The sequence below is a fragment of the Aethalodelphis obliquidens genome, unplaced genomic scaffold (genome assembly GCF_003676395.1).
Source record: "Aethalodelphis obliquidens isolate GAN/ISIS:26980383/991018 unplaced genomic scaffold, ASM367639v1 scaffold26, whole genome shotgun sequence".
Taxonomy (NCBI): domain Eukaryota; kingdom Metazoa; phylum Chordata; class Mammalia; order Artiodactyla; family Delphinidae; genus Aethalodelphis; species Aethalodelphis obliquidens.
The window spans coordinates 6,711,019-6,738,276 of NW_020837970.1; the positions used below are offsets into that span (position 1 = coordinate 6,711,019).

At 42.0% G+C, this 27,258-nt stretch overlaps 1 protein-coding gene across 2 annotated transcripts in view; it reads left to right on the forward strand.

Moving 5' to 3' along the window:
* FAM81A (family with sequence similarity 81 member A) overlaps positions 1-27,258 on the forward strand; it is an 86,595-nt gene that overhangs the window by 3,844 nt on the left and 55,493 nt on the right. The window contains exons 2-3 of one of the 2 annotated variants that reach the window (XM_027123178.1): positions 21,938-22,034; positions 23,530-23,803. In XM_027123178.1, the coding sequence (XP_026978979.1) occupies positions 22,015-22,034; positions 23,530-23,803 (294 nt within the window). In that variant the 5' untranslated portion in view covers positions 21,938-22,014. Of the gene's footprint in view, positions 1-21,937; positions 22,035-23,529; positions 23,804-27,258 lie in introns of those variants that run through there. The other variant, XR_003436371.1, reaches the window with a different exon arrangement.

A 27,258-nucleotide genomic window follows, 5' to 3' on the forward strand; every position in this document is an offset into this window, starting at 1 on the left:
CTCAGGGCCAACATTAGTCGCTAATGGACAGTTACCTTGTGCCTCACGGGGCACCGTGGTTCTCTTGTTATCATGTCCTTCAATCCTCGCTCCACGTCTGTGAGGCAGATAGCCTTATCGTTGCTGTTATGGAGTGAAGAAATTGAAGCAGAGAGAAATGAGAATAACTTAAGCAATTGTTACTACTGCTGGTTGTTAAGGAGCGAACTGAGAGAGCAGCCCTGGCAATCTGCCTTCGAGCTCTGCTTTTAACCAGGTTTTACTCAGCCCCCCCAGACGCCTTCAAACCTCCATTTCCAGCTTTCTGAATCCCATTCAGAATTTAATACCCAGAAGCCCAGCTCTTTTGTCTCTAAACAGCTCTTCATCCTAGCTTCCTTAATCTTTTTTCCCGTTAACTTTTTATTTTGAAATAATTCAGATTTACAGAAAAATTGCAAGCATCATTTAGATAATTTCTATATACTTTTCATCCAAATTCTATAAATAATAACTATTCACCACACTTGCTTTTTCTCTCTCACACATTTGCTGTCTTCTTCTACACACATACACAACCACGCACACACACATACATGTGTTGTGATTTTTTTTGAACCTTCAGAGTAAGTTATGGACATGATGCCCCTTTACCTCCGCCCTCAGATACTTTAGTGTATATTTCCTAAAAAATACAAGGGCATTTTCTTGCATAACGAAAATCAAAACATTGACATTGATTCTGTACTATTATCCAATCTACAAACCTTATTCAGGTGTCACCAAGAGTCCTAATAATGTTCTTTAGAGCGAAAGAAGGAAAAAAAATCTTAACAAAAAAGCCTCTTCCTGGCCCAGGATCCAGGTCCAGGGTCTTGTACTAGTTGTCTTGCCTCATGAACTTCCTTTATTCTGGGCAGTTCCTCAGTCATTCTTTGTCTTTCATGACCTTGACACGTTGGCAGGGCGAGGCTGTTTATTTTGTAGAATACCCTTTAACTTGGGTTTGTCTGGAGTTTTCTCGGGGTAGGTCCAGGTTATCCATCATCAGAAAAGCATCCCACAGGGGAGAGAGACATCACGTCCCTGTCGGTGCATCTGTCATGATTTTCGTGCTGTCATCATCCTCTCTGTGACCTGCTTTTGCTCTCTTGGGTTATTCTGACTTGTCTCCTCTTCACACTCCTACATCCAGTTGGCTGTTGAGTGTCGCGGCGCTCCCTGCGCAGCCTCCTTCAATTTGTCCCTTCCTTTCCATTTCTCCTGTCTCTCCTGTTGTGGATTCAAGGCCTCCGCGCATGGTCCTGGCAACTGTTGATCATGGCTTACCAGCAGGAATCCGTGTGTGCAGTAATTTTCACTGGTCAGTACTTCCTCTGCTCTGTCCTCCCCTCCACCCTTTCTCGAGCCATCCTGCATTTCCTTGACCCACCCCTTTGAATAGCCCACTCGAATGGCTGCTTCTCAAATGCATTTCCTGCTGGCCCAGTTCAAACTGATCCTGCCCCTGTCTGGAGGCCGTGCGTGGCTTGTGCCACCACTTGGCACCTACCAGCCTCTTCACTCTTGCATGGTGGCTCGTCTGTTCTAGTCCCCTATTGAATCGAAGCTCCTGAGTGCGGGAGCTGTGTCTTATTCAGCACTGCAGAGGCTCAGTGTATATTTGTCGACTGGACAAAATGACTTGATTAGAATCATTAAGCGAACGCGCAGGCTGACCTTAGAGTTGTCGGCTAGCGTGCCGTACGTGGTGGTAGGCGTGAGGCCCGTGCTTTACTCTGAGGGTCAGGTAGGTGTTGGTTCACAATAGGGCCTGTTAGCAAAACGATACGTAATTCAGAAAGGTATTTCCATGTTGTAAGTGGAATCAATGATTCCCCCCCCCATGACATCTTAACTTTGTGTATATGTGTCAAGACAAAGAAAGGGCAGGTTGGATTTTTTAAAAAAAGAAGAGAGAGAAACCTAACAGCATATTAAAAAGTGGCCCAACTATTTCTTCACACTCCAAGTGAACAGCTGAATGTGTGAGGAGCAGTTTCTCAGGCTCACATCCTCCCTTCGAGCCCTCGAGCCACCTGTTCTCTCCTCTCCATTGTCACCCCGACTCTCTCTCTGCTCCCGTCAGCGCTGCCGCCCTTCCTCCATGCTCCCTTCACTGTTTCTCCTCTTCCTTGTTTCACTCTTTCTGCCTGTTCCTTTCTCTTAATAATTCTTCTGTTTTCCTCCTTCTCCCTAGATTGATTCTTTTCTTTCTTGACTTCTTGGATGTGGTTTCATGTCCCACAGGTTTTTAACCTAAAAGCAGGTGAAAAAAGGATAAAACAATGGCTTTGTACTACTCGGTGGGCTTTTTTTGATTCCCCGCCTCTCCCTGCCACCGAGGGTCAGTAGATCTTGGTATTGTAGAAACGTAGTCATCAGTGATAATAAAATGGTTTATGTGATTACCTTTCTGCTACAGCAAGAGAGTTACTGGGAACATGCTGATAAACATCAAAAGGGCTGAAGTTTTCAGTCTGTTAAGGCAAAATTGGTGCTTGAGGTCAGCAATCCGACCGCAGGGTGGTGAGTTGTTGAGGTTACTGGAACAGGAGTATTCCTCCTTGAGGTGTGCCTGCACTTGCTGGCTACGGTCAGCCTTTTTTCTCTCCTGAGAACGCTTTTGTGCCAATAACATCTCTGGACAAAGTAGCTGCAGAAGTGAAGGCAGGAGATTCTGCTGCTCAGCTGAGTGGGGCTGAAATAACAAGCGTGTTTACGTGGGAGAGAATGAGGGGGGTTGCTTTTGCATTATGGAATTCTTAAAATTGTTTAACCGGGAAGATGTTATTCAGAAACCCCTGGTGCCTTCAGCTTGTTTTTTGTTTATTTCAGATTTCTTTTCTTTTCCCCCGTTTTTAATTATCTCTAGAAGAGCTCAGGCGGCCTCCCCTGCCCTCTCTAAAATAGTTACAATATTAATGTGCTGAACTCAAGTCGTTACTCCAGATAAAAGAGTCTCTCACAGACTCCAGTGTTCAACGGGGAAGTCCAGGCCCCTCCCGACATGTATGAGGAAAAGGCCAGAGACAGGAGGCTGGATCTTTCTTTCCAGCCCAAATCCTTAGCTTTTCAGCCAAAGACTGGTGTCGGGTATGAACCCAAAAGTCACGACTAGCATTGTGTCCGCGTGAGTATACAGAGTCATGCCTTCCCCTCCTCTGTACTATCCTGGATGCATCGGGGGTGTAGGTAGTTTGGGAGGGAGAGAGTTTACGCAGGCTTTTCATAATACTTTTTCTGTTCTAGCTGGTGCATTCGGCAGATTCCTTTTTTAACATGTGGTAATGTGTCTTCTCTAATGCTAGAAAGAAAAGTTGCCAAATATAGCTGTGGATCATAATAAAACACCCTAAAGGTAATACGAACACACTTCTGGTGTGGGTGCGGGCACGGGTGAGCGCCCGTGCTCACTGCAGGGCAGCCTGGAGCAGAGCTCACGGCTGGAAGGCACCTTGAGTCAGCAATTGATATGTCATTTGGGCAGAGCCAGTCAGTAATTAAAATGATGGGCCTTACCAGAGTAGAACAAGCAAATGAACCAGTGTTTACGAGCATCTGTGAAGGGGCACTGCACCCGTCTCGGGGGGGTTCCAGATCCACGTGGTGTGTAGTCCCTGCTGCCCGACCGCAGCTCAGCTGGGGAGACAGAACCCACGAAAAGTTCAAATTAACAATAGAAGATTTAAATAGCATTTCAAAATAGCTGTTATTAATAGATGGGAACAGAAACCAATCTGTTTTTGCAGGGATTCTCCTAAAAATGTTAGCATCGTTCCAAGCTGTGCAGAGTGGATTAGAGCAACATCGGTGGCCACTCCTTGAGTTCCAGGGGTCCCGATGATTTCAGTCCACTCGTGAATCCATCTGGACCTGTCGGAGGCCACGTGTATGTTGCAGATTTACAGGATCCCATCAGTTAGGCAGCAGTCCCTGCCCTGACTGCAAGGCCACTGTAAATGATTTGAACATTTTGAAGTTCGTTTTCGTATGGGTCAGAAATACAGCCACCCTTCACCTTTCTAGCATCGACAGAATTCCCCTGCTGAATGCACTCATGCGGAGCGGAAAGGACACAGGTCTTGCAAGGTGGATTGAAAGCCATTTCCACAAAAATGATTGGAAATAACTGCCTTGGGATCCCGTTGGTGGCGGGGTGGGGGAAGGACTCACTCTCCCTGGAGCCGAAGCTGTTTGGAATGCCGTGCTGGTGGTTCCCACTGATGGCAGCCCCGAGCCTGATAGAAGGGCAATCCAGGGCTCCACGGGGGCTTTCACGCGGGTCCTGGGCTCAAGCCTCCTTATGTACCCACAGGGAATGGGTACAAATTAGCAAACTGGGAGTTGTTCAGTCGATACAGAGTTTCAGTTTTGGAAGGTGAAAAAGTTCTGGAGATCTGTTGTACCACAGTGTGCATGTAGTTAATACTATACTCTAAACTTAAAAATGTTTAAGGTGGTCCATTTTATGTTATATGTTTTTAACCACGGTAAAACAAAACTTAACAGCAAACTTACTTTAACTGAGCCATTGACTCTTTTACACCCAGAATCAGTCGTGTCTCTTTGGTTTTGAGAGCTAGAAATGGGCAATTTCTGCATTTTCTGTTTGTTTGTGTGTCTTTTCTCATTGGCTCATTCTTTTATGCAAGAAGTTTTCACTTAAATTTTTGTCTTGAAAATAGCATACTCATTGAAGTATTTTGAAAAGAAGGAAAAGTAGAATAGAAATGTACCCAGGGCCATTGTTTTATTTCTTTGCACTGTTTAAAAAAATATTATTATAATAGTACTTCTAGCACAGGAACCCCTGCCACACTGTCTCCAGGATGGCTGAGGGATTTCTGGGTTGCTGGGGTAATGTGCTATTGAAAAAATATATATATCAGACTGTGTCAGGTAAGCTTCATTTGCCGTTGACCTAATGCGTCCAGAGAGGGACGTTTTGTTGTGAAGATGCCCAACGTCGTAGAGGCCGTGTAAGGCCTTACAACATTCCTTCCTTTGGAGACTTACCCAAGATTTCCCTCAGATCCACCTCATAACCATAATGCCATCTACATCCCAAAGTATGCTGGCCCAATATATTTCTAGTAAGTGATCTCGAAGGGACAGCAGTGAGCGGTCCTGAGGAGAGATCTTAGTTCCCTGCCCAGCAATTGAACCTGGGTAGCCTGGATGAAAACCAGCAATCCTAGGTGCGAGTCCACCAGGGGCTAGAGGCTAGAAGCAAATTGGCCCTAGCTCTTTACCCCATTTGAAAGCAAGAATGTTTCAAGGAGGCAAAAACTGTAAAAACAGGGTTTCCCTGGTGGCGCAGTGGTTGTGGGTTCGCCTGCCGATGCAGGGGACACGGGTTTGTGCCCCGGTCCGGGAGGATCCCACATGCCGCGGAGCGGCTGGGCCCGTGAGCCACGGCCGCTGAGCCTGCGCGTCCGGAGCCTGTGCTCCGCAGCGGGAGAGACCACAACAGTGAGAGGCCCGCGTACCGCAAAAAAAAACCCCAAAAAACCCAAAAAAACTAAAAACAGGTACAAAGTGTATTATTAAAGACACAGTACAACGTATGGGAGAGCACACAGAGAAGCAGTTTATTTAAGACAGAAGCAAGGCAGAAATACACACCTGGAGGGGAGTGTGGGAGTCCCGGATGAGGAGTGCAGTGAAGAGGGGATTTAAATCACTTACAGGGGACAGCCCTTCCGGTCTTTGTTTACATTTGGCCAATTATCTCGTTTCTTTTTTCACACCTGACTGGGCCTAGGACCCCCCCCCCCCCCCCCCCCCCGTCTGCGCAACTTTTTGCTAAGATGGATCCCTCCGCAGACGCCTGTGGGTGCATTCCACACTTACGATGGAGTGACACCCCCTCACTTTTTGACCCCCAAGGCGCCTTCCTGCGCATGTGCAGACAGGGAAGTTTTCCTTGACCTCAGGAGTGGGCACCTTATCTCTTTACTTTAGCAGAACTCAGCTTCTGCCGCAAGCTTTGTCCTTGGAGTGTCTGGGTGAGAACAAAGCTTCAGTTTTACTCCACTTGACAGACACCAGCTGTCTGGCCCAGGGGCCCATCTATCTCCTGCCTCCTAAAGATGGCTCATCCCTTCTCCAAAATTCCGGCCAGATATAGGGAGAGGTGAACTGCCTCTTAAGAAGGAGACAGGGTGTGCTTATTTATGCTGTTTCATTTTCTTTGTACATAGTTAGGAGGCACTCCCCCAGTCTGAGCCCCATTATTAATTTATGGAAAGTTCCTGCTATTACCAGTGGTCCTTCTTTGACCTTCTTATCAGTGCTTTGGCTTTTGAATTCGTCATCCCTGGCCTCAGTTGCACAGCCCTCTGCCTCCTCTTAGTACTGAAAACACATCATTTACGCAGATACCGGCTCTTCACACTATAGAACAATCTTAGCGATTTGACACAGGGGTGGGGTAGGGAAGTAGCACTGAAGGTAGCCACAAGTCAAGGGAGCATGCGTTCCTGCAGAGAGGGGCCCCTGGTGGTCAGATGGGAGAAGGGTGAAGGCAGGTGAGGGTGGCCTATGCGCACAGAGGGGCTTGTCCTTGATAACTCATCCATCTCTGCTGGATGAGATGCTCCCCACCTTGGAGAGGAAGATGGCAGGGGTAGAACTTAAAAATTTGAAGGGTCCTCTAAGCTCATAAAGTGTTTGCACCACCTAAATTGTGCCCCAGGGCAAAGCTCTGTTCCCAGGCCCTGGTTATGGTTCTATATAGTACGGAAAATCCAGTTTCAAATCTTGTTCTTAAAAAAAAAAAAAAAAAAAGATAACATTATAGCTAGTAAATATTTTCTATGTTACTTCATACTCTTTGTAACCATTATTTTAAAGAGCTATTGGTATCCTTTTGAGTGGATGTTCCATGTTTTAACTACTCTTTTGTTGTTGGACATTTAACCAATAACCATTTATAGAAAATGTTGACATCTAGATAAGGTCACATATTCAGTATGGAAAAAGGCGTGAAGGGTAGAGATTTGATGGACATTAGTTACTGTTGCCCTGTAATTCTAATTTGGTGGTCCCCAGAATGTACAGGGCAAGACTGAGTTCTGTGCATGTCCTGAGGGACTAACAGTTTGACTCCCTTCAAGCTCATGGTCTTTGCAGATTTGGGTTTTTTTTTTTTTTTGCTGTACGCGGGCCTCTCACTGCTGTGGCCTCCCCCGCTGCGGAGCACAGGCTCCGGACGCGCAGGCTCAGCGGCCATGGCTCACGGGCCCAGCCGCTCCGCGGCATGTGGGATCTTCCCGGACCAGGGCACGAACCCGTGTCCCCTGCATCCGCAGGCGGACTCTCAACCACTGCGCCACCAGGAAAGCCCAGATTTGGGTTTTTTTAAGTGAGGGCAGGAAGAAGTAATTTTCTTTCTTTTTTGATGATATAATGAAAAATAAATGGAAGAAGTTAAACAGTATGCATTTAGTCGAAGCCCCCTGTAGTCCTCTGTCTCCCACTCAGAGATGAATATGACGTTGATTTGGTGTTTATCATTTCTACATTCGTCTTTAGATGTTATAGATTTGGCATATTATTTGGCACATTTTAAACTTTTATGAAAATGTCATCATAGTGTCCACACCCTTCTTCAGCTTGCTTTTTTACTTAATGTATTTGTGAGAGTTGTTCGTGTTGGGACTTGTAATTCTAATCCAGTTATTTCCACAACTGTTTGCTCTTTCACTGCACGAATATATCACAGTTTATCCATCCATTTGCCTAATGATGCGTGTTCAGTACCCCCTCTCTGCCCGCTTTTTTGCTCTTAGAAAACAGTGCTGCCTTAAGTACTCTTCTAAAGGTCTCCTGTGGACATGTGTGAGAAGCTTTCTGGGTATTTCTTAGCAGTGGAATTATTGGGTCATGAGGTTTGTACATCTTCAGCTTTACTAGATATTGAAGATTACTTTCCAAAGTGGTGGTACTTCCCATTCCCACCCGGTGTTCCCATTGTCCCTCATGGGCTCCTGTCTATACTCAGTCTGCCAATCTGATGGGATAAATTGGTATCTCTTGTGTTTTTATCTCTTGCAGCAAATTAGATTTATTTTATAATTTTCTTCCACTGGCCAGAACAGAGCCAATGTTAGGAAAGAAACTGTTAAAGTTCTTCTTCTTTCTATAATATCCTTTTTTAAAAATTTTTTATTTTTAAATTTTATTTTTGGCTGCGTTGGGTCTTTGTTGCTGCGTGCGGGCTTTCTCTAGTTGCGGTGAGCAGGGGTTACTCTTCATTGCATTGTGCGGGCTTCTCACTGTGGTGGCTTCTCTTGTTGTGGAGCACGGGCTCTAGGCGTGCGGGCTTCAGTAATTGTCGCATGCAGGCTCAGTAGTTGTGGCTTGCGGGCTGTAGAGAGCAGGCTCAGTAGTTGTGGTGCACAGGCTTCGTTGCTCTGCGGCATGTGGGATCTTCCCGGACCAGGGCTCCAACCTGTGTCCCCTGCATTAGCAGGCAGATTCTTAACCCCTGTGCCACCAGGGAAGTCCTTCTACAATATCCTTTTGAGATTTTTCTAACACAACCATTTAGATATCTATTAAATGACTTAAAAGTTAGATTACGAAATAAATATTCTCTTCCCAGTAATCAGAAGTATACCCTATATAATTTGGTGTCAGAGTCCCAGCTGACTGCACCTACCGACGGGGTCCAGGTGCCTGCCCCTTGGCTGGTCTCTGCTGTATTCTGTCGGTTAGGAGCAAGTCCCAGGTCCCACCACACTCAGGGGAGGGGTTTACCCAGGTATGAATTCCCGGAGGTTAGGAGCATGGGGGCCACCTCTGCAGGAATCTGGCCTTCACAATAGGTCCCATGTTTCAGTGTCATGGTTTAAATACTCAGCACTATTAGGACAGTCAGAGACGTTCAGATTTCAGAAGACTGACTTACCCAAGTGCAGTTCTCATCAGAGGTGTCACGTCAGAGTACTAATTCATGTTGAGAAGGGAAGCTGGCAGGTAGCCTGGGGCTCGAGTTTGCTGATTCCTGTGTTTTCTCCTTTTGTGCACATCCACATGGGAAGCTAAATGATGTGCTTGGTGAGTGCGGGCTCAGGCAAGAGGAGTGACAGGATCATCTGAGTGGCCAGTGTCATTGAGCCCTGACAGCTTCATGCATCCCTGTCCATAATAGGGTTCTTCCTGCTACCCCAGTTTCTTAGGTTCTTGGAAACACTGATCAACTTTGCCTCTCCATACTCTGCTTTTACTAGACATGCTGTGTGTCCCATCTCCCTTTCTGGTTGCCCATTAAGTCTCTAGTTGGAATATAATTCAGTTGATTAAATTCAGCATTTTGAAATGACTTCATTGTAGTCATCTCTCCTTGAGATTCATTCATCCAGCAAACACTTATTGATCAGCTATGTGCCAGGTGCTTGCGACTGTGCTGTGGACAGTACAACTCCTCATGGAGCTCACAGTATAGAGCCGAAGACTGACAGTGAGCCAGTGAGCACAGGCGTGATGACTGCCTTGTTTCTGCTGGGAGTATTGGCGGTATCTTGGGTTGTTCTTACAGATCTGCTGATTTCATCCCTCCTTGGTTCTTTAGGTTTCATTGTCAGTGTCTCACCTTAACTTCAGTTTTGAAAGTAGCTTGCAATCTGCCCCACTGACTTTTTATACCACCTGTGTCATTTTGTAGAACAAAGGAAAGAAAAGGAAAACGAGACCAAAAAGTTGAACTAAACCTGGACTATAAATAGTATTTCAGTGTAGATATCCATCAGTCAGGGGCTGCCTAACGAGTATGATAGGTCCATTTAATGGAATATTATGCAGGCATTAAAAATTGTGATATGTATCTTTACATATTGACAGAAAGATGTTCAGGATATAGTGTTATTTAGGAAATGCAGGGTACACATAGTATAGAGTAGGATTTCATTTTTTTTCATAAAGGAAAATTATATGTATCCTGAAGAGAGATCTTAAAACAAGGTAAGTTGATGTACATATCAACACTCTCTGAGTGGTGATTTTCAATTTATTCTTCATACCTTTATGTAGAGCCTAAATTTTTAAATTATATTACCTTATTAATCACAAAAAGCATTTTTCAGTTTAAGGAAAGGTGTTTTTTAAAATGTTCCAAATTTCTTCATACAAAGTATGTGTGTTGCAATGTGTGTGTGTGTGTGTGTGTGTGTGTGTGTGTGTGTGTGTGTGGCTTGTGCTGCGAGGCTTGTGAGGTCTTAGTTCCATGACCAGGGATCAAACTCGGGCCCTCGGCAGTGAGAGTGCAGAGTCCTAACCAGTGGACCGCCAGGGTATTCCCGCAAATTGTTTTTTTCATGTATGGGCTCTGGTTTCAAAAACACAAGTTACAGGAGCATGGCTTCTGTCCAGCTGTAACCTCAGCACACATCGGTGCCGGAGGGACAGCTTTGGCCAAATGAAAAGGTAATAGCAAGTACCTAATGATTTCCCCACTAACCCACCACAGTAAACAATATAATAGGGCTTTAAACAAATGAATACTATATTTGCTGAACCTTTTACATAAAGTTTTACTTTAGAAAACAGATCTATTTTCTGTCAGATGTGATGAAAGGACATTAAGCAGGGAAGAGAAAGGAACAGCCCTTTTTGGAAGCATATCCAGTGCCCCGAGGCCAGACTCTGTTCTGGACACCCCACCACCTCTCTATGGGTGATGCCTGCTGATGAAAAGGCCGGGGCCCTAGGCTCAGATCCCTGATCTCTTCCTTCCTGTGACATCGGGCCAGTTGCTGAACATTTCTAGGTCTCTGTTTCCTCTGGGTAAATGGAGGTGATAAGATCAGACCCTTCACGAATGATCGTGAGGATGAATTCCGTTAATGCCCACAACCATGCTGCATGAATGGGGTCACGGGGTCAGCACTCCAAAGAGGGAGCGGCTGTTAGTTCTGTGGTCCCCAACCCGACAAGCCCACTAGGATCTTAGTTATTGGGGAAGCCGGGCTTCAAATAAGGACCTTCCTGACCCCACCACCCATGTCTCCCACGATGGAAAAGTATGTTGGACTGTAGCTGTGGGAAGGGAGAGCGCAAAGGAGGGAAAGGAGAGATGGTAGGGGGAAGGAAAATGGACTGTGGAAAGAGAAAGTTAAGAAGAGGGAAAGAGCAAAAGAAGATGAATGGAGAGGGGTGAGTGGGAGGAAAAGAGAAAATCAAGCGAGAGGAGGCAGTGAGAGGGGAGGGAGAAGAGCTGAATAGCAATGGAGAGAAAGGAGTAAAGAGGCTCTGAGGGAACCCTCAGCCCCTCTTCCCTCCTGGGCCCCATCCTGTCCCTCCCAGGAGGGATTCCTGGTCCAGCATCTGCCACTGCAACCTCTCCCCTATTCTGACATGCTCTCGCCGCTGGCTGTTCACTGCCCTTGAGTTTCCCAACCCTGATCAGTCCTTGCTGCCCCAGGACAGAGTCCAAGCGTGAGCCTGGCCTCAGAGATCAGTTAAGGAACACTCCCACCTGTCTTCCTAGACACGCCTTCCACTGTTCTCCGCCCTCTCTCCTTTCACTCTGTTTTTAACTATAAGGAAATCAGCTTTTTTTTCCCCCACCACCACATTACAACGACTTAATTCATAAATGCTTTGCCTATTTTTTAAATTCTGACACTCAGCAGAACACATCAGTGCTGTATTGTAATAGTAAACTGAAAAACTAAATTTTAATGTTTCCGTAAAAATTGTCATTTTAATTTGTTAAGTTCATGTATCATTTTACATTAAAATGATATACAGGTATTTCTATCCAGTGTCATCTTACTTACAAAAATAGAACAATTTATTGGGATTAATGTTTCCTTTTGTCATTAAATACTATATATGTATCTGAGAATATCTCAGAATCCTTATAATCAGAAATAAATGTTTTGGTTTTTACTCTTCTTTTAACCTCCAGATTCTGTTGATGTATTGCATATTTTGGGCGTTGTAATTTTACTTTCTCTTATTTCTTTCAATTCTTCTGTCTTTGCTCTACCTACCTGTCCCTTCCCCTGATTTCCCCAAGTTTTTAAACTCATAAACTGGAGATTGATATTATAACAGCAAAATATGGCACGATCAAAACAGTGTGCGACCCAGACCTGCCTGATAGTGTTGCAGACCCACTTGTGGTGCTAGAGATGAGATTTATAAACATGCAAGAGCTGATGCCCTCAGGCAAGGGAGCCAGAATTAATAGGAAGATCTGGAAACAATTTTTGATAAGTCACTTAATCCAGTGACATTTATTTTTCATCCTTATTCATTAGGAATATAGATCCCTTTGTTCTGGCAAAGAATCATGATACTAACCGACCAAGAGACCTAACAGATAAACACTTGCCCACCCACCACACTCATGAAAAGGGCACCAATTCTGGACAGACGTCAGTGTGTGTTGTGGACTCGTGCCATGTGACATTTTCTCTCGCAGAGTGGATAGTGCTTGGTTTGTTACAGGGAGGTGTGTTATTGAAAAGCAATCTCAGACAATGAGTGGTGGGTAGACTCCTTTTTCAGAAAGGGGATGTAGCTGGGCTTCTGTAGCTCAGGCAGGATAATTCCAGGTGGATGAAATGACTTTCAGAAGAAGGCATTGCAAAGGTCTCCATTCATTCTCAGGTATTATATTGAGTGACTAATGTTTGGGATTCGGTCTCCGTAGAGAACTATACTTTTAACTAAACCGTATTCTCTGATGCCTTTATTGCTGCAATTTCTGATACTGGAACGCTAATCATGCTCTCATTGTGTGGATTCTTTTTCTAAAAAAAATATTTATTTATTTATTTTTGGCTGTGTTGGGTCTTCGTTTCTGTGTGAGGGCTTTCTCTAGTTGCAGTGAGCGGGGACCACTCTTCATCGCGGTGCGCGGGCCTTTCACTGTCGCGGCCTCTCTTGTTGCGGAGCACAGGCTCCAGACGCGGAGGCTCAGTAGTTGTGGCTCACAGGCCCAGTTGCTCCGCGGCATGTGGGATCTTCCCAGACCAGGACTCAAACCCGTGTCCCCTGCATTAGCAGGCAGATTCTCAACCACTGCGCCACCAGGGAAGTCCATTGTGTGGATTCTCGTAGGTCAGCTCTGTGTCCGTTAAGATTTGAAACGTGCCCTGAAGGAGCATATAAGTTAGTAGGGGAGACAGACTATTAAACACCTAAGAATAATAGGACATAGTAAGTAGTATAAAACACACAGAATAAAGAGCTAAAGGATACACACGAGGGAGCCATTTTATTGAATTGAAGGGCTGGTGGGGCCTTACAGGATTAGTACGAGTTTTCTCGGCAGGCAGAGGTGGGAAGAGCATTTCTGATAGAGCACACAGGCAAAGGTATGATGGCAGCAATGTGCTGCAGGACGGTGGTAGGTGGGGCGGCTTTGGGGAAGGTTAGAGTTAACTGGGCTCTGGTATGGAGTGGCCAGGGATGAGGCTGAAGAAGGGGTTAGGCTGGGGTGTGTTGAGAGTAAAGGAAGTAGAGGGAATCCCGGAGTGTGGCACAGAGAAAGTATGGCACAACCTCTCTGTTCTCTACTTTGGGAACTCCTACTCATTCTCATCAGTCCTTCCCTGAGCTAGTTGCTACCCAGGAAAAAAACAAAGCCCTCTCCCTTTTTCCTCCCCATTTTTTTTTTTTAATGTTAAAATTTTTTTTTCTACATTGAGGTCTAATTGACATATAGCATTATATTAGTCTCAGGTATACAACATAACGACTCTGTATTTGTATATATTACAAAATGATCACCACCATAAGTCTGGTTGACGTCGGTCAGCACAATGGTTACAAAATTTTTTGTGTGTATGATGAGAACTTTTAATATTTACTTTCTTAGGATCTTTCAAATATGCAATACAGTATTATTAACTATAGACATCATGCTGACATTACATTCCTATGGCTTATTTATTTTATAGCTGCAAGTCTGTTCCTTTGACCCCCTTCACCTATTTTGCCTACTTCCCAATGCCTGGCTCTGGCAACGATCATTCCATTTTCTGTATCTATAAGTTTGGTGGGGTTTTTGTGTGTTTGTTTTGTTTTTTAAGATTTAAAGTAAGATCATACAGTTGCAAATGACAAGATTTTATTCTTTTTTTCTGGCTGAATAGTATTCCACTATTGTGGAATACTATATATAGTATTATAGTATACTATAATATATACTATAGTATACTATACTATATATACTATATACTATATATAATATATACTATAGTATACTATACTATATATACTATATTATAATATATACTATAGTATACTATAGTATATATAGTATTATAGTATACTATAATACTATATATAGTATTCCACTATACACACAGTGCATGTGTGTATGTATTTGCATGTGCATGGGTGTGTATGTGTGTGTACATCTCACATTATCTATTCATCACACTTAGGTAGTGTCCGTATCTTGGCTATTTTAAATAATGCTGCAGTGGACATAAGGGTGAATATAACTTTTTGAGTTAGTGTTTTCTCCCCATGCGTTTCTGTTCATATGATTAGTTAGCCAGTTATCCCAGTGTTTGCTGGTTGGTGGGGATGTCTACCTTTCTCTGTAGGCTGTGAAGCCCTTGAGGGAGGGGATTTTTATCTTACCTGTTTAGGTTGTCTACATAATAGATGCAAAATGTCTCTTAGGTTGGGTTATTCTATAGATTAACACTCCAGCTAAGTTATTTTACAACTTCAGAATTGTAAAGATTCTGTGATTCTAAATATTAACATCTTTCACACTGGCTTAACTTTTGTAGTCTAAATGGCAAAAATTATTATCTTTAATACTGAAGAACTCCTTTGGCATTGTAGATTGTTTGGCCTGAATCACTTTTTTTCTTAAATGCATTTTGTTTAAATTCAAACTTCTTTGTCTAGAAAAGTAAATGTTCACATTTTGAAACTCTAAAAATAACATACTGGATAGATGATGCCAAAACAATGGTTTCAATCAGAAATGCTTTTTGAATCCAACATCTAAATGAGAACTAATTACTGAATCAGATCACAGTTACTAGGCATTGTTTTAAGGCAATTAACAACAGTATTGAGAAACCTAAGTAATGAAATTTTTTTGAATTTTATTTTATTTATTTTTATACAGCAGGTTCTTATTAGTTATCCATTTTATACACATCAGTGTATACATGTCAATCTGAATCTCCCAGTTCATCCTACCCCCCCCATCGCCCCCGCTTTCCCCCCTTGGTGTCCATACATTTGTTCTCTACATCTGTGTCTCTATTTCTGCCTTACAAACTGGTTCATCTGTACCATTTTTCTAGATTCCACATAGATGTGTTAAATATACGGTATTTGTTTTTCTCTTTCTGACTTACTTCACTCTGTACGACAGTCTCTGGGTCCATCCACGTCTCTACAAATGACCCAATTTCATTCCTTTTTATGGCTGAATAATATTTCATTGTATATATGTACCATATCTTCTTTATCCATTCGTCTGTTGATGGGCATTTAGGTTGCTTCCATGACCTGGCTATTGTAAATAGTGCTGCAGTGAACATTGGGGTGCATGTGTCTTTTTGAATTATGGTTTTTTCTGGGTATATGCCCAGGAGTGGGATTGCTGGGTCATATGGTAATTCTATTTTTAGTTTTTTAAGGAACCTCCATACTGCTCTCCATAATGGCTGTATCAATTTACATTCCCACCAACAGTGCAAGAGGGTTCCCTTTTCTCCACACCCTCTCCAGCATTTGTTTGTTGTCTGTAAATTTTCTGATGATGCCCATTCTAACCGGTGTGAGGTGATACCTCATTGTAGTTTTGATTTGCACTTCTCTAATAATTAGTGATGTTCAGCGTCTTTTCATGTACCTCTTGGCCATCTGTATGTCTTCTTTGGAGAATTGTCTACTTAGGTCTTCTGCCCATTTTTGGATTGGGTTGTTTGTTTTTTTAATATTGAGCTGCATGAGTTATTTATATATTTTGGAGATTAATCCTTTGTCCATTGATTTGTTTGCAAATATTTTCTCCCATTCTGAGGGTTGTCTTTTCGTTTTGTTTATGGTTTCCATTGCTGTGCAAAAGCTTTTAAGTTTCATTAGGTCCCATTTGTTTATTTTTGTTTTTATTTCCATTACTCTAGCAGGTATGTCAGAAAAGATCTTGCTGTGATTTATGTCAAAGATTGTCCTTCCTATGTTTTCCTCTGAGAGTTTTATAGTGTCCCATCTTACATTTAGATTTCTAACCCATTTTGAGTTTATTTTTGTATATGGTGTTAGGGAGTGTTCTAATTTCATTCTTTTACATGTAGCTGTCCAGTTTTCCCAGCACCACTTATTGAAGAGACTGTGTATTGTGTATCCTTGCCTTCTCTGTCATAGATTAGTTCACCATAGGTGCGTGGGTTTGTCTCTGGGCTTTCTATACTGTTCCATTGATCTGTATTTCTGTTTTTGTGCCAGTACCATATTGTCTTGATTACTGTAGCTTTGTAGTATAGTCTGAAGTCAGGGAGTCTGGTTCCTCCAGCTCTGTTGTTTTCTCTCAAGATTGCTTTGGCTATTTGGGGTCTTTTGTGTCTCCATACAAATTTTATGATTTTTTGTTCTAGTTCTGTAAAATATGCCATTGGTAATTTGATAGGGATTGCACTGAATCTGTAGATTGCTTTGGGTAGTATAGTCATTTTCACAATATTGATTCTTGCAATCCAAGAACATGGTATTTCTCTCCATCTGTTTTGTGTCATCTTTGATTTCTTTCATCAGTGTCTTATGGTTTTCTGAGTACAGCTCTTTTACCTCCTTAATTATGTTTATTCCTAGGTATTTTATTCTTTTTGTTGCAGTGGTGAATGGGATTGTTTCCTTAATTTCTCTTTCTGATCTTTCATCGTTAGTGTATAGGGATGCAAGAGATTTCTGTGCATTAATTTTGTGTCCCACAACTTTACCAAATTCATTGATTAACTCTAGCAGTTTTCTGGTGGCATCTTTAGGATTCTCTATGTATAGTATCATGTCGTCTGCAAACAGTGACAGTTTTACTTCTTCTTTTCCAATTTGTATTCTTTTTATTTCTTTTTCTTCTCTGATTGCTGTGGCTAGGACTTCCAAAACTATGTTGAGTAAGAGTGGTGAGAGTGGACATCCTTGTCTTGTTCCTGATCTTAGAGGAAATAGTTTCAGTTTTTCACCATTGAGAATGATGTTTCCTGTGGGTTTATCATCTGTGGCCTTTGTTATGTTGAGGTAGGTTCCCTCTATGCCCACTTTCTGGAGAGTTTTTATCGTAAATGGGTGTTGAATTTTGTCAAAAGTTTTTTCTGCATCTATTGAGATGACCATATGGTTTTTATCCTTCAGTTTGTTAAATGGTGTATCACATTGATTGATTTGCATATATTGAAGGATCCTTGCATCCCTGGGATAAATCCCACTTGATCATGGTGTATGATCCTTTTAATGTGTTGTTGGATTCTGTTTGCTAGTATTTTGTTGAGGATTTTTGCATCTATATTCATCAGTGATATTGGTCTGTAATTTTCTTTTTTTGTAGTACCTTTGTCTGGTTTTGGTATCAGGGTGATGGTGGCCCTGTAGAATGAGTTTGGGAGTGTTCCTTCCTGTGCAGTTTTTGGGAAGAGTTTGAGAAGGATGGGTGTTAGCGCTTCTCTAAATGTTTGATACAATTCACCTTTGAAGCTATCTGGTCCTGGACTTCTGTTTGTTGGAAGATTTTTTTGTGTGTGTGTTTTTGTTTTTTTTTTTTGTAGTATGCGGGCCTGTCACTGTTGTGGCCTCTACAGTTGCGGAGTATAGGCTCCAGACGCGCAGCCTCAGCGGCCATGGCTCATGGGCCTAGCCGCTCCGTGGCATGTGGGATCTTCCCGGACCGTGGCACGAACCCATGTCCCCTGCATCAGCAGGCGGACTGTCAACCACTGCACCACGAGGGAAGCCCTGTTGGACGATTTTTAATCACAATTTCAATTTCATTGTTTGTGATTGGTCTGTTTATATTTTCTGTTTCTTCCTGGTTCAGTCTTGGAAGGTTATACCTTTCTACGAATTTGTCCATTTCTTCCAGGTTGTCCATTTTATTGGCATAGAATTGCTTGTAGTAGTCTCTTTTGATGCTTTGTATTTCTGCGGTGTCTGTTGTAACTTCTCCTTTTTCATTTCTAATTTTATTGATTTGAGTCCTCTCCCTCTTTTTCTTGATGAGTCTGACTAAAGGTTTATCAATTTTGTTTATCTTCTCAAAGAACCAGCTTTTAGTCTTATTGATATTTGCTATTGTTTTCTTTGTTTCTATTTCATTTATTTCTGCTCTGATCTTTATGATTTCTTTTCTTCTGCTAACTTTGGGTTTTGTTTGTTCTTCTTTCTCTGGTTCCTTTAGGTGTAAGGTTAGATTTTTTATTTGAGATTTTTCTTGTTTCTTGAGATAGGATTGTATTGCTACAAACTCCCCTCTTAGAACTGCTTTCGCTGAATCCCATCAGTTTTAGATCGTTGTGTTTTTATTGTCATTTGTCTCTAGGTATTTTTTGAGTTCCTCTTTGATTTCTTCAGTGATCTCTTGGTTATTTAGTAACGTATTGTTTAGCCTCCATGTGTTTGTGTTTTTTACATTTTTTCCCTGTAATTTATTTCTAATCTCATTGCATTGTGGTTGGAAAAGATATGATTGATATGATTTCAATCAAATCAAGGAAGTCATCGATATGATATCAGTTTTCTTAAATTTACCAAGGCTTGATTTGTGACCCAAGATGTGATCTGTTCTGGAGAATGTTCTGTGTGCACTTGAGAAGAAAGTGTAATCTGCTGTTTTGGGGTGGAATGTCCTATAAATGTCAATTAAATGTATCTGGTATATTGTGTCATTTAAAGCTTGTGTTTCCTTATTAATTTTCTGTTTGGATGATCTGTCCATTGGTGCCAGTGTGGTGTTAATGTCCCCCACTATTATTGTGTTGCTGTCAATTTCTTCTTTTATAGCTGTTAGCATTTGCCTTATGTGTTGAGGTGCTCCTGTGTTGGGTGCATATATATTTATAATTGTTATATTTTCTTCTTGGATTGATCCCTTGATCATTATGTAGTGTCCTTCCTTGTTTCTTGTAACATGCTTTATTTTAAAGTCTATTTTATCTGGTATGAGTATTGCTACTCCAGCTCTCTTTTGATTTCCATTTGCATGGAATATCTTTTTCTGTCCCCTCACTTTCAGTCTGTATGTGTCCCTAGGTCTGAAGTGGGTCGCTTGTAGACAGCATATATATGGGTCTTGTTTTTGTATTGATTGAGCAAGCCTGTGTCTTTTGGTTGGAGCCTTTAATCCATTCACGTTTAAGGTAATTATCGATATGTATGTTCCTATGACCATTTTCTTAATTGTTTTGGGTTTGTTTTTGTAGGTTCTTTTCTTCTCTTGTCTTTCCCACTTAGAGAAGTTCCTTTAGCATTTGTTGTAGAGCTGGTTTGGTGGTGCTGAATTCTCTTAGCTTTTGCTTGTCTGTAAAGCTTTTGATTTCTCCGTCGAATCTGAATGAGATCCTTGCCGGGTAGAGTAATCTTGGTTGTAGGTTCTTCCCTTTTATCACTTTAAGTATATCGTGCCACTCCCTTCTGGCTTATAGAGTTTCTGCTGAGAAATCAGCTGTTAACCTTATTGGAGTTCCCTTGTATGTTATTTGTCATTTTTCCTTTGTTGCTTTTAATAATTTTTCTTTGTCTTTAGTTTTTGTCAATTTGATTACTATGTGTCTTGGCATGTTTCTCCTTGGGTTTATCCTGCCTGGGACTCTGTGCTTCCTGGACTTGGGTGGCTGTTTCCTTTCCCATGTTAGGCAAGTTTTCAACTATAATCTCTTCAAATATTTTCTCGTGTCCTTTCTCTCTCTCTTCTCCTTCTGGCACCCCTATAATGTGAATGTTGGTGTCTGCATTTCTTTTCATTCTTTTTTCTTATTCTGTTCTGCGGCAGTGAATTCTGTCATTCTGTCTTCCAGGTCACTTATCTGTTATTCTGCCTCAGTTATTCTGCTGTTGATTCCTTCTACTGTGTTTTTCATTTCAGTTATTGTATTGTTCATCTCTGTTTGTTTGTTCTTTAATTCTTCTTGGTGTTTGTTAAACATTTCTTGCATCTTCTTGATCTTTGCCTCCATTCTTTTTCCGAGGTCCTGGATCATCTTCACTGTCATTATTCTGAATTCTTTTTCTGGAAGGTCTCCTATCTCCACTTCATTTAGCTGTTTTTCTGGGGTTTTATCTTGCTCCTTCATCTGGTACATAGTCCTCTGCCTTTTCATTTTGTCTGTTGTTCTGTGAATGTGGTTTTCTTTCCACAGGCTGCAGGATTGTAGTTCTTCTTGCTTCTGCTGTCTGCCCTCTGGTGGATGAGGCTATCTAAGAGGCCTGTGCAAGCTTCCTGATGGGAGGGACTGGTGGTGGGTAGAGCTGGGTGTTGCTCTGATGGGCAGAGCTCAGTAAAACTTTAATCCACTTGTCTGCTGATGGGTGGGGCTGAGTTCCCTCCCTGTTGGTTGTTTGGCCTGAGGCGACCCAGCACTGGAGCCTGCAGGCTCTTTGGTGGGGCTAATGGCGGACTCCAGGAGGGCTCACGCCAAGGAGTACTTCCCAGAACTTCTGCTGCCAGTGTCCTTGTCCCCGCGGTGAGCCACAGCCGCCCCCCGCCTCTGCAGGAGACCCTCCAACACTAGCAGGTAGGTCTGGTTCAGTCTCCTGTGGGGTCACTGCTCCTTCCCCCTGGGTCCTGTTGCGCACACTACTTTGTGTGTGACCTTCAAGAGTGGAGTCTGTTTCCCCCTGTCCTGTCAAAGCCCTGCAATCAAATCCCAGTCGCCTTCAAAGTCTGATTTTCTGGTAATTCCTCCTCCTGTTGCTGGACTCCCAGTTTGAGAAGCCTGACGTGGGGCTCAGAACCTTCACTCCAGTTGGTGGACTTCTGTGGTATAAATGTTCTCCAGCCTGTGAGTCACCCACCCAGCGGTTATGGGATTTGATTTTACTGTGATTGCGCCCCTCCTACTGTCTCACTGCGGCTTCTCCTTTGTCTTTGGATGTGGGATATCTTTTTTGGTGAGTTCCAGTGTCTTCCTGTCGATGACTGTTCAGCAGTTAGTTGTGATTCTGGTGCTCTTGCAAGAGGGAGTGAGCGCACGTCCTTCTACTCCGCCATCTTGAACCAATCTCCAGTAATGAGAAATTTTTAAAACCATCCGATTTTGTTCAGATTTCTAATGCATTGTGATGATCAACTCTTCCTTATATATGCCTGATGTAATATGAATGATTATATCTTATAATACAGTTTCAAGGTTTTATTTATTTATTTATTTTTAATGTCTTTATTGGAGTATAATTGCTTTCACTTTGAAGGTTTTAATGAAGAGTATCATTCTCATTCTCTTAGTGGATAGCTAAGTTCCCCCAAATCAGATCCCGTTGATCATGCATTGTTTTGTTAAGATTAATGTTTAAATAATGCTCTTCATTTGCTACGGAATTTGCTAAATTTGCTGAGATCAATTTTCCTAACGTAGTTTCCTGTACATTCCTGTGCAGAAGTACAGGACTGACTAAGCCTATTGAAGAAACTATGTTGTTTCTTTAAAAGTGGTTTCGCAAGCTTGAGATGCAGATACGGGGTGAGAAAACTTAAGGAAACTCCATTTGACAGTCCTTGATCTGTCTAGCAGAAGCATTTTGATGTTTGACTCTTTTCTCCTTATTTAGAGACATCTTCTGTTTCTATTGTATATAAGATATAAGGTATTTAATAATATAATTGATCAGCATGGCAGCATAATTTTTGATCCCCTTAGTAAATTAATAATAAGCTTTAGAGGTCATTTAAGTTGTAGATATAAACCGTTAAATAATTTAATGCTTATTTTTTCAACAGATGTGAACTATTAAAAAGAAAATGGCCCAACGGAGTACTGTATTTCCTTCTCTTGTCACCGAGGAAAGGTATAATATATGGAAAATATGCATCTAAGGTATACTTTTTCTTTCCACCAATTCCATGAGGGCTGTTAGTGGGTGTGATCATTATAAAAGAAGCCTTGTGGCTGTTACATTATCCAACAATGACTTTTTTCGAGGGCAAGAGTAGGATACTGTGGACTATTCAGTGACCCTGACAGGTGGAGATTTCACAGTAGCCCTTCAGTACAGTTGCACTTCTGGTCAACAGTGAAACATACCTCTGGAGGTTTGGGGGCTGATACCCCTGCTCACCCTTTTATTTATTTATTAAAAAAAAATTTATTTGTTTGGTTGCACTGGGTCTCAGTTGCGGCCGGTGGGCTCGTTAGTTGAGGCACACGAACTCAGTTGCAGCATGCATGTGGGATTGAGTTCCCTGACCAGGGATTGAACTTGGGCCCCCTGCATTGGGAGCGCAGAGTCTTAACCACTGCGCCACTAGGGAAGTCCCCCTGCTAACCCTTTTATTTATTTTTATTTTTTAAAATAAATTTATTTATTTATTTATTTATGGCTGTGTTGGGTCTTTGTTCTGTTCATGGGCTTTCTCTAGTTGCGGCGAGCGGGGGCTACTCTTCGTTGCAGCGCGTGGGCTTCTCATTGTGGTGGCTTCTCTTGTTGTGGAGCACAGGCTCCAGGCGCGCGAGCTTCAGTAGCTCTGGCACGCAGGCTCAGTAGTTGTGGCTCGTGGGCTCTAGAGCGCAGGCTCAGTAGTTGTGTGACACAGGCTTAGTTGCTCCGTGGCAGGTGGGATCTTCCTGGACCAAGGCTCACACCTGTGTCCCCTGCATTGGCAGGTGGAATCTTAACCACTGTGCCACCAGGGAAGTCCCTGCTAACCCTTTTAAATCAGAAGTGGCGTGTCCATAGGCCAGAATTGGCTCATAGAAGTACATTGTTTGGCCTGGATCATCTTAAATACTTTTTTAATGAATTGTTAACATTTTAAGAAATCAGGTGACTTCACATACAAGCCTACATTTCCTGCCTCTTGTTGAAATATCACATGACCTGGAAAAATGGATCTGCATTCCCAGATGGTCACTCATGGGTGGAGCAGAATCGTGGCTCCCTTTAGTTGAGGAACGCCCTGTCAGTTCTGCAAAGTCCCCACCACTCCCTAGTGTATTCTCTGTGGTATGCTTCCCTCATTTATGTCCCCTGCCTGACCCTTGTAAGCATTTGAGTTTGTAGCCACTGCTTTAGAGGGAGGGAGGAGAAGGGCAGGTCCAGCAATTTTGTTAATAAGCTTTGATCTTCCAGCCTCTTGCTTTGGGAGGTCATGGAGCCCGCTACCAGCGCACTTAACTCTCTGGGGACCATTGTTTAAAGTTGCTGCCTGGCTCACCAAGAAAACTCTTTGCGAGTAGAAACCCTGCCTCAAATCCCCTTTAGCTTGTAGGGATAGATAATTTGCCTCTCCTTTTCTGGGAAGTCTTGAATCTGGCTTGAAAAATGACTGTTTCCCAATTGACAACCCTAATAATGTGGGGCTCCCTTCCGTAGGCGAGTTAGAACGATGCCCCGACACAGCCAGTCCCTGACCATGGCACCCTACTCATCCGTAAGCCTAGTGGAGCAACTGGAAGACAGGATCCTCTGCCACGAGAAAACCACGGCCGCCCTCGTGGAGCATGCCTTCCGGATCAAAGACGACATCGTCAACAGCTTGCAGAAAATGCAAAACAAAGGGGGAGGCGACCGCTTGGCCAGGCTTTTCTTGGAGGAACACATCAGAAACATAACTGCCATAGTGAAGCAACTGAATCGGGATATCGAGGTAAGGCGTGTGGAAGTCAGGTGGGCTGCGTTCCTTTCCACAGACCTGTTCCATGTCTGATGCCTCCCTCCCAAGCAGTACTGTGTTCAGACCAAAGCTGTCTGTCTTGTCTAGTCTTAAGGATTGCCAAGGAAACAGCTTGAACAAATATATTAAATGTATTCCAGCATTGGATAGCGGTTACTGTCAGTGTTATTTGTGTTTAATCTCAGTGTACCTTGCTGATTACTAAATCACTTTTGTTTTGTTCGGCTCTCAAGGGAAAGAGAGAGAACCAGTCAAATAGTTTCCCTGTAATACCCTTCGTGTAGCTGAAGACAGCTATTAAATCAATTACTAGGTCAGCCTTTGCTGCTTCAGAGTAAATGTTTCTAGGTCATAATGATTATAAATAATACAGTTCATTACTCAGACAATCTAGGGATGTGAATCACTTCTCGGACTCCCTTTTATTGCTTTATTTTTCCCTAAAGTGAACCCAATAAAAAGCCAATATTGTCTATTTTTCGAGTTTGTAAATATACTGCTTTTTATTGAGCAGTCGCAGGGACCACAGAATTTAATTCAGAAAGCTTAAGATCATTTAGGGCCTGGGCTAACATCACTGAATAATGTCAGTATCCTACATGTGTAATTCGAAAATGTCTGAATAAAAGATATATGACTAGGTTAAGGAAAATCTTTATTTCACATCATGGAGATTGTCTTTTTTTTTTTTGGCTGTGCCACGCAGCTTGTGGGATGTTAGTTCCCCATCCAGGGATTGAACCTGCTCCCTCAGCAGTGAAAGCGTGGAGTCCTAACCACTGGACCACCAGAGAATTCCCTGGATATTGTATTTTACTTACGCTTCCTGAAATCAAGACTCATTTTTTTCCAATGTCAGATTTGTATTTATTTATTTTCATAGCTTTATTGAGGTATAACTTAAAAGCCACAAAAATCCACCCATTGTAAGCGTACAATTTGTGCAACCATCAACACAGTTCAGTTGTAAAACCTTTCAATCACTCTGCAAATTTATATAAGCCTGTTTGCCGATAATCCCTCCTTCCACCCCAGACCCAGGCAACCACTAATCTGCCTTCTGTCTCTATAAGTAATTTGTCTTTTCTGAACATTTTGTATAAATGGAATCTTACAATCTGAAGTCCTTTGCATCTGGCTTCTTGCACTTAGCATGATCTTTTTGAGGTTCAGCCATGTTCTGGCATGTATCAACATTTCATTTATATTTATGTCCCAGTAGTATCCTGTTGTGTGGATATGCAGCATTCCTTTTGTCCATTTATTAGTTGATGGACATTTGGGTTGTTTCCAGTTTTTAGCTATTGTGAATAAAGCTGCTGTGAACATGTGTACATGTCTTTGTGTGGAGATATATTTTCATTTCTCTTGGGTAAATTGCTAGGCGTGGACTTGCTGAGTCTTGCAGTAAGCTTGTGTTTAACTTTTTAAAACATAGCCAAACAATTTTCCAAAGTGGCTATACCATTTTACAATCCTACCAGCAATGTGTGAGGGTTCCAGTTTCTCCACATCCTCACCAACACTTGCTGTTATCTGTCTTTTTGATTATAGTCATTGTAGTGGACGTGTAGTGGTATTTCATTGCACTATTAATTTGCATTTCCCTAATGACTAATGATATTGAGCACTTTTTCATGTCCTTATCAGTCATTTGTGTGTCTTCTTTGGTGAAGTGTCTACTCGAGTCTTCTGCCCATTTTTAAAAATTATTTTTTTATTGTGTGTAAGATATTTATCACTTTAACCATTTTAAAGTGTGCAGTTCATTGACATTAATTACATTCACAGTGCTGTATGCAACCATCACCACTATCGGTTTTCAAAACTTTTCGATTGTCCCAAACAGAAACTCTGTTCCCACTAAACAATAATTCCCCATTCCACTCTCACCTCAAGCCCCAGGTGACCTCTGTTCTACTTTCTGTCTCTATGAATTTCCCTATTCTAGGTTTATCACATAAGTGCAATCACACAATATTTGCCCTTTTGTGTCTGGGTCATTTCACTTAGCGTAATGTTTTCAAGATTTATCCATGTTGTAGCATGTGTCAGAATCCATTTTTTTTTAATTTAGTAATTTATTTTTTATAAATTTATTTATTTAGTTTTGGCTGCGTTGGGTCTTCATTGCTGCACGCGGGTTTTCTCTAGTTGCGGTGAGCGGGGGCTACTCTGCGTTGCGGTGCGCGGGCTTCTCATTGTAGTGGCTTCTCTTGTTGCGGAGCATGGGCTCTAGGTGCACGGGCTTCAGTAGTTGTGGCACATGGGCTCAGTAGTTGTGGCTCACGGGCTCTAGAGCACAGGCTCAGTAGTTGTGGCGCACGAGCTTAGTTGCTCCGCGGCATGTTGGGATCTTCCCAGACCAGGACTCGAACCCGTGTTCCCTGCATTAGCAGGTGGATTCTTAACCACTGTGCCACCAGGGAAGTCCCAGAATCCATTTTTAAATTAGGTTATTTGTCTTGTTATTGAGTTGTAAATTTTCTTTATATAGTCTAAATACAGGTCCCTTATCAGATATGTGATTTGCAAAATATTTTCTCCCATTCTTTGGCTTGTATTTTCATTCTTCCAATGGTGTCTTTTGAAGCACAAATTTTACAAATTTTAATGAAGTCCAGCTTATCAGGTTCTTTTATGGTTTATATTTTTGGTGTTGTGTCTTAAGAACTGTTTGCTTAACCCAAGGTCACAAGGCTTTTCTGCTCTGTTTACTTCAAAAGTTAATTTTAGTTTTTACCTTTAGGTTTATGATCCATTTTGAGTTAATTTTCATGTATGAAGTGAGATTAAAGATCTAAGTTAGATTTTCCTTGAATATCATATGAAAAAAATTTATCATTTTCCCATTTGTCCCTTTGTTAAAAAAGAATGGATCATAAAATTTAAGGGTTAATTTCTAAATTCCTTTGATCTTTATGGCTTTCCTATGGTAATACCACATTGCCTTAATTTCTAGCTTTAGAGAAATCATGATTTCAAATCATTTTGAAATCATGTAGTGTAAGTCCTCCAACTTTGCTCTTTTTTTCAAAATTGTTTCAGCTATTCTAGGTCCTTTGCATTTTCATATAGATTTTAGGATTAGCTCGTCAGTTTCTATAAAAGCCTGCTGAGATTTTGACAGAGACTGCTTTGAATGAGATCAATTTGGGGAGAATTTCTATCTTAATTTTGAGTCTTTGATTGTTTCAAAGAATCAATTCTTGGTTTTATTATCTTTTCCTATTTGCTTTTTTGTTTTATATTTCATTGCTTTCAATTCTATATTGTTTCCTTTTTCTCTGCTTGCTTTAGTTTGTTTTTCTTTTTCTAGTTTCTTAACGTGGAAACTTAGGGAATTGGTTTGAGATCTTTCTTCTTTTCTGATAGTGGTGTTTAAAGCCATAATGTGTCCTCTAAGCACTGCTTTGGCTGCTTTCATG